The 8,560-nt window shown below is 35.5% G+C and overlaps 1 protein-coding gene across 1 annotated transcript; it reads right to left on the bottom strand.

Moving 5' to 3' along the window:
- Positions 1–2,914: 2,914 nt before the first annotated feature.
- Positions 2,915–8,236, bottom strand: LOC110463663 (carotenoid isomerooxygenase-like). Its single transcript, XM_021518457.1, has 2 exons — positions 7,845–8,236; positions 2,915–5,235 (listed from the first exon to the last, which is right to left on the bottom strand). Exons 1-2 carry the CDS (start codon positions 8,040–8,042, stop codon positions 3,799–3,801), a joined length of 1,635 nt encoding a protein of 544 aa, XP_021374132.1. The 5' UTR covers positions 8,043–8,236; the 3' UTR covers positions 2,915–3,798.
- Between the last annotated feature and the right edge of the window lie 324 nt (positions 8,237–8,560).

Raw genomic sequence — 8,560 nt, forward strand, 5'->3', positions numbered from 1 at the left:
AATGGTCTTATTAGACCTTCAGAAAGCTTTTGATACTGTGGACCATGTGATTTTGTGTACTTAACTTCATATAATGGGAATTGGATCAATATCTTAGTGTTAATCTTGTATATCTAATAGAAAACGGATTGTTAATATCAATGGTTTTAACTCAGATTCATGTCATGTTACTTGTGGGGTCCCCCAAGGGAGCTTACTCGGGCCACTTCTTTTCTTAGTCTATGTAAATAATTTGCAACTAAGTATTGACAAAACATATAAGTTTTGCTTTATGCAGATGAAAAAACCTTTTTCTCTCATGTAAACTCAAATTTTATATCGGATAAGTTATCCAAAACTATGGAAGGTTGTCATGATTGGCTGGTCGATAACAAATTATCTCTTCACTTCGGTAAAACTGAGAGCATTTTGTTTACACCTGAATATTAATGACTTTATCGTCTGGTGTAAAGGATGTAAAAATGTGAAAAATACCTGGGTATTACTGTAGACAGGTTTTTATCTGGCGAATCCATCGTTAATACCATCATTACTAAAGGAAATCAAAGGTTAAAATTTCTGCGCAGAAATACCACAAACCAGGAAATCTTTATGTTCTGCATTAATTCAGTGTCACTTTGATTGTGCATGTTCTTCATGGTAAGAAGGTCTTTCGAAGAAGCTCAAAGATAAGTTGAAAGTAGCTGAAAATAAAATTCATTTTAAATCTTCATCAGAAAAAAAATTGTGACATTCTTAGAATTTGAACAACTAGGTTCGTGATTAGTGATCGAGTTGACAGTTAAGACTTAATCATGTTTCAATTGTTTTCATGGAAAGTGCCCAGACTATAGGAACCATACATGTACACGTAAAGCTTCATCTCGTCTAACTAGATATAAGCACTTTGATTTGTATACTCCTGTTATTAAAGGGATACAAGCTTCAACTTTTTTCATTAAATGCTTCCTGACATTAAACAGCAAATTCAAAAGAAAAGCATTTTAAAACTCGTGTAAAAAGTATTTTATAAGAACTGCAATGTATAATCACAATTTGTTTTCATTTTATTGGAAGCCACGTATTTTTGTATAAGAGTGTCCATTGTTGTTACAGCTATCTGTGATAACTTATACAGTATATACAAGTGCCAAAAAGTTATTAAAAAATAACTCTCCTACTCTTTTATGGACCCTATTGGAAATTAGTTTTATTTTAACTTTTATGTGTTATCCAAGGTAAAAAGGCCTACTGTTTCATTTTAACTTTTTGTGATTGCTACTTACTGTAACATAATCTATTCTATAAAATTATACGTCTTATGATTGTACCTCTTGTGTAATTGTAATGTCTTTTACCTGAATAAACATGATTAGTATTGTCACAGGCGGAGATTACGGACACATTTAAAACATTACCAAACTTCACCCTAAGAGCACAAAAAGGCAGACAAACATTCTACCGTTTCGTCTGAACATACTTTTGAAAAGTTAAACGGTTATAACTATTGTTATTTCTTATAAGAAAATAGAGAAACTTTGCCGATGTTAACCTTCGGAAGGTACGAGTACCGCAAAGTACGGTTTTAACTGTAGAAGTAGTATCCTTTGTACGTCACACTTCCTTATTGTCGCATTTCAGATTACTAATGAGTAGTGAAATTGGCATTTCAAGTCTAGAGTCAGGTAATTATGAACTCGGGTTTCGTCTTCTGATCAATTAATATCTGTATTGAAAATGAATCCCTGTATAGAACAAGAATTCCACGGGAGTGGATGTGTCGCCTGCTCAGCGCTTTTAGTAAGAAAAGTGTTTTGGCTTGAGTTATCGCGTAAACAGTTATGCCAAAACGCGGAAAGTTGAAACTCGACAGAAAACCCCGGAATATATGTTGAACATTATTGCTTCTAGCATTACAGTACAAAATTTAAAAGGAATTACTTTTTTTTTTTTAGAAAATTAGAAAAGTTCTTGCATTTACTACATAATCCCCTTATTTGGCAATAAAAGGGGCATAACTCCACTAAATATGCACGAAAACTTCTGAAATGCACACTTGTCCGAGCTATATTGGTATGCAATATGTGTACCAAGTTTGAGTTTAATCAACCTAAGGGAACTCAGTAATGGCACGGAAACCTTGTTTCGGACGACGCAACCGACGACGCCGACAAAGTAATACCTATATGTCGCCTCGCGTTGCAGGCGACACAAAAATGAGGTGCGAAGTTAAAAAAAGGAGTACATTATGGTATTTTATTTAAATAATTATAGAAAACTGAAGCTGTACCTGGTAAGTACAACTGTATTTAATGTATTTGATGATGTACTTTATGTAACCCCTCTAGGTCACTGCTGCTCTATTCAGAACTAAAACACGGATGCATGGCACAAGGAGCTCCACATTCTGCCTTTTTATTTTTTTCATTATTTTAAATGCCATTTAAAATTTCACTTACTGAATTTAAAATGTTGAAAATACAGACTATTGTTGTAATAACCATCATAAATGTTTATTATTATTATTATTATTATCAAAAAAATGTTTCGAAAGCGGAACCGTAGTTATATGTATCAGATGTTTTGTTCACAGCATTCACAGATCGTTTTAATCACTTTATTCTGCGTAAATATACCAAGAACATATCAATCTAATCAATCTGCATTACCATCCAGTAAACCTTTGAGGAATAATGATAGTATTTGTTAAACACAGAAACTGAACGGCAATGGACAATTCTTGGAAACATTTTTTCGATGTTACCAACTTGAAAGATATTCCTTTGTGTTATCAAGCAAATGCCACGTAATTATTCACATATGAAACACTGCATGTTATAAACTTAAGATGAATCAATTATTAAATGCAATATGATTGCAGCAATAATACTTAATAAACCACTTTCTGTATATATAAAAAAAAAAATCAATAAGCGCATCTACCAAAATATTCGAAAATCTCTTACTTGATGATAAATACAAACAATAAATTGGGATAAACAATGGCACAGAAATGATATACAAAACTAGTTTTATTTATAAAATGTTGTTACATAAGGTGATATATTATCTTGTTCATGATTAATTATAAAATATACAAGCAACTGCTACAGTATGTATTCAATACAAAGTTTAAGGATCCCCGTACCACTTCCAGAAACTGTAACTACACCTTAAGGATCCCCGTACCACTTCCAGAAACTGTAACTATTCATTAGAACATGTTTTGCAGCACATCTATAGCTCAATCTTGAAAAGAAGCCAATACTCAGCGGAGCTTTCTAAGGGTGAACAAAATATATCAATAACAGTGTTCCATGTTACAAATTAACTGTTGAGTGAAAATGAAAGTAAACGCTAGAGAGATCAACAACTGAGTTATATAGATGAGGATGAGTTTTCTCTCTGAAGCGTTTTTTTAAATGAACACGTGAAATTTCTTGACAAACTTAACATATGAATTCTTTGGATGGGCGTGTAAATCATCTAGATAAACGTGAATTCTTTTAATGAGATTGTGAATTATCTGTCTTTATGAATTTGTGATTTATCTAGGTGAGCATTATCATTCTAGGGGGAGGGGGATTTTAATTCACAATAAGAGCCTATGAATCATCAAAACCGCGGAGGGTAACAATAGATATGTACTTATTTTATAAGCGCATAAAATTAACTTAAATATATTCATGATCTACTGTTGTCGTATTCAAGCGAAAATAATGTATGTCAGGACATCCAATGTATATAAAGGTAAGTGGTATTAGTAGCTATCCGGCATATATACATGTTTCAACGCTCTTTGTACATATCATGGTGCTACTAGAATTTTGTTTTATTCGGGACGTCGACTAGTTCAGGGAAAAATCGTCCATGAAGACTAAATGGGACAGGCGTGGGAAGATAAGCGCGATGAGTAGTAGTCATTGTCCGTGCGTCGATGAAAGCCAGATAAGTATTTTTCTTGGTGCCGTCTAAAACTGGAACTAAGAGATAGCCGTCATCTTCGTTCTTCGCTTTGTATGACGGGAAGGGAACAAACCATGCCTCTGTCGGATAATGATTAGGCACGAACCACATACGGTCTCTGTTTTGTCCACATAAGTCTTTCTTAACAATGGCGATTCGACTAAGACGGACGTCATCCCATTTCAGTACAACACCGTACACGAAACAGTAGTCCTTATAACGGTAATTCTCGTTAATGGTTGGCATATCAAGCTTGTGAGCACACCTGATGCCGTTGGATTCGTTTGTTTCGAAGGTTATCATAGTTGCATTGTTATTTTCCAGATCTATGACGTAACGTTTCACAATAGCGTGAGCGTCAAAATTGTTCCGCTTTACAACGTCTCGTAAAATGGCGATTTCGAGATTTTTGACGAAAGCAGGGCTTGGGTAGGCGGATATATCAACGACAATTTTGGAATCGTTTCTTTCGAACGCGTTTATATGATGCATGGTAAACACATTTTGGATGGTCATTGTTTGTACGTGTCCTGTTTTGATGTGTATGACGTACACTGTTGTATCTTGATCATCGAACCAATCCAGGCTGTCAAATGGTTCGGCAGTGCGCAAGATCTTTTCAACGTTGACATAAAAAGGAGCAGCAAAAATGATGACGTAATTCGGCGTCACCGAAAATGAGTGCATGTACGGTACCTTGTCGACGTCCCACTCGGCGACTGCCTCTCGCACTGTTGTCGATTTTACCCGGATAAGACTGATCTTACTTTTGATGCCAGGGATTATACTAACACTGGAAACAAAGGTGAAATGGTTCAACGTTCCGCTTTCTGGAAGAGGGTGAGCAGACGACAAGAAGCTCAGAAATGCGAATCCTCCTGAATGTTTTCCACTCGGAACAGCAGCTGTTACAGATTGCATTGTAGTAAGGGACGAAGGCTCGATCTGGTAGAGTTTCCAGAAGTCATTTAAAACGACGTACTGGCTTATGTTATCGTGATCTTGGTCAGTAAACTTATACACATTAACGTTCATGTTGTCAATTCCTCTCGCCAGAGCCTCTAACTTTTGAAATTCGTTAAATTTTGGAACAACACTTTCAAACATTAGATAACTTGCAATGTCATTTTTATCCACCGACTCCTTGTAGAATTCGGACTGGATATACTTTGTAGAGAAAAATGCTGATCCGTTTCCTGGAAACACCCAACTGCTTAGTTTTCCAAAAGCGTCGAACGAATGCGTGAAGTTTCGATGTCCGACTTCAAATCTGCCGAGGCCATTTCTTATCTGGAGAAAAACGAAAGATAATAATAAGAGTTGGTTTAGTAGATTCATGTACACAAAAGTCTTCATTGTCCAATATATCATGCTTAAGGATCCCCGTGCCACTGATAAAAACTTTAACTAAGTACTGGAACATGTCTTTTCGGCATTACTGTAGATCTGATAAATTATTATTGAAATAGAAAACCATATCGTGCGGCATTTTAATGAGAAATAATGAAGATGAAATAAACAAAATGTTATCAACAAAAATGTTCCGAGTGAAAACATCAGCGGGGTTCAGATTGTTATACTATCATTCTAACTGATATAGCCTCCTGGTCAACGTAAGTGTCCTGGCCGAAATGAACTACAGTTCCAAGCGGACGTTAAAATGCTGTTACGTTTGAAGCCGTGTATTGACATATGTAATTTAAACTCATTCACCCCCGTAATTTCATAATGAACTATTCCAACCTTTGAATTAGAAGAGCTCAAATATGTGTCTTCAGGGGTGAATGAGGTTAATAATCGCCAAAAAGAGTTTCACTCAGTTGTTTTTTCACATGGAGTAGTCTCCCTTCTATATTGAAGATGATAATGGGTATTTCTGGCTTTGAGGAGTAGCTTCCCCTGTCTCAAGCACTAGATACTAACTTTGACGCTATGCAGTTTTTAATTTCTACATGGAACATTGAAGCGCAAGTTCCGAGTTTGACTCCTACAGTTTTCGTGTTTTATATCTTCTTTTTATTTCTATTTTCAATCATTCAAATTTCGAGAAGTATGAATGGTTTTGGGAAATGAAAATGCATCGCAAAATGTGGTTTTGTTTTAAGGAAAGGCTTTACAATAGTGACAACGGTAATAATACAGTTTAACTGTTAGGCTTTAATTAAGACACATAAAGGGGCATAACTCTAACAAACATCACAGATAGCATATAATTTTATCATCACGCACTAAGTTTATTATTACTATTTTGGGGACGATTTTGCATATTATTTAGCAGGCTTGATGTGTTCGTGTAATTACTATAGACTATTAAAAATTCACAGCTAACCTCAAACTATAATACCTTTGTTCTGACGGCAAAAACACATATTAACGAGATTTGTTTTAAATTTCCTTTTTTATCTTCAAAACATATCAGTTTAAAACTTCTATGAAACAGTAGCGCCTTTCTTTGGTAAAGTATCTCAAACTTTTCATTTCTCACCATTTATACACAAGCATCACAATGGGAACGTCATGACGTTTACAAGAAAGTGAATAAATAATACTTGTTATAGCGATACATGTAATGTGTGTAATGGCAGTCTGTTTAGACCAAATGTAGATAAACTGACCACGCCAAAGACAATGTCCAGTCAATGACCCCTCTGAGCGGTGATCACCAGATTGTATCTATATATACACTAGTCATGTAAATATGATAGCCCTACAGTTCATGGTTAGTCGAGAAAATGTATTAACACATTGTTCTGTATAGTATTGCTTAGAAATATCGAGTAGTGTCGATTTCGAGATTTTTTCTCGAAATAAAGTATAAATAATTCGCAATTTCGAGTTAAAAGTCTGCATCGGTAGGTATCAAGTATCATATTGAAATTTCGAGTTTAAGATCTAGAGTAGCAAGTTTAAGTGGATTGCTCAAAATTTCAAATTACTCAAAATTACATGTATCAAGTTATATATATATCGAGATAATATACTGTAATTTCTAGCTAACACGGTCCTTCCGTAGAGTCGTACATGTTTCCTTCGTAGAATTGTGTTTACTTATTTTAATATAATTAATTATCCGTATTGTTTAGTTTTGTAGACGATACCCAACAATGATACACTTACTTCACGGTACGCTAACATCATTATTACACAACTACACCATATATTTCAGATGTCGGGAAATATTTAGATAATTCAAAAATCGTTACAGCTTCTATGAAATGTTACATGTACCTGTTTTTTAATCAGAAGCCTCGTGACGATAATTGTAAATATATAGCCTGTCACGTTGGGACACGTATGACAGCGACAAAATACAATATCGTTGCTTACAAAACAGCGAAATCTTGGAAGCTTTCAATTGAAAGACACCATATATTTAATATTGACTTCTTGGGAGAATATTGGATAGAATAAATTTCACACGAAAGAGAAATACGGTGACTGCAGATTTCCAAATCACTCTTATATTTTCTCCACCAGTAATATAATTCTACAGACCCTTTCACTTGTTGCTTTATCATAAAAAGCAAAAAGTGGCTGGTAGGGATAAAATCAATACAGAACGTAATTATATATGAAAATTCGAGAGAAAATCTATCCATTCGCGTAATAATGACACGGAATCCTGTGTGTGCTCTTATAATTATCCGCTTATTTTCTGTAGAATTCTAATATTTGTATTCACAGAGTATAACGTGTCTCATGTCAAATGTATTACAGTCTCATGTACCCGCACTGTACATCATCCGTGTAATCTACATCGCTGTCGACGCTATATCATTAGTCTACGACTACTATATTGATCAATATTTAGTTCTAGTCCGAATCTGAATTACACAAGATATGAGACTTTGATCAATGGAATATCTAATCTATGATATAAAAAATATATAATAACTCACCAGTGTTCCTTGGAGCCATTTTGGGATTGGTTTATCAAAATAGATTGGTACATTCTCCATCTCATCGAGATTCGTCTTGAAGAAAACGTCAAATCCAGGTTCAAGATCTAAAGCGAAGTCTGGCGCCGACATTGACATTAAGATCGGAACGACTATCGCGAAATTCAAGAAAAATCGAAAAGCCATTTTCAAATGCATGTTTACGCCCTGCGTTGCTTTGACTGAATCGGTGGATGTGTCCAGCTTCGCGTCAGCCTCGGTAAACAATGTCTGGCGTAATCTTATTTAACCTAGAAAATATTGATTGCTTGGTTGGACTAAATTGTCGACGGGAACAGTGGGCTTATATAAGAAGTCTGGATTGCATAAGGTCACCGTTATCAGTCGTTATGTAGCCCCGACCCCCCAGTGTCCTCACAGTGACGTGTGACCTTAACAGTGTCTGCATCCCCACGACTAGCCTCCCCCCTCCCGTTTTCACGTTTCTATGTAACAGACGTATATATATATATAATATACAACATTTGATATAGCGCCCTATCTAGCTAGAATAAGCCACTCTAAAGCGCTTTACAGTACATAGACACACTCAATACAATTAGCATATATATTAATCAGCTGCCTTATCAGGCGCTGACTAGCTACTAGTCATATGCCACCTGGCTAATGTGTGTATGCCTGCGTGTGTGGCAAGAGCCCCCCTCCCCCACCCCCCC

Source organism: Mizuhopecten yessoensis, unplaced genomic scaffold, assembly GCF_002113885.1.
Source record: "Mizuhopecten yessoensis strain PY_sf001 unplaced genomic scaffold, ASM211388v2 scaffold10921, whole genome shotgun sequence".
In the NCBI taxonomy this organism is placed as follows: domain Eukaryota; kingdom Metazoa; phylum Mollusca; class Bivalvia; order Pectinida; family Pectinidae; genus Mizuhopecten; species Mizuhopecten yessoensis.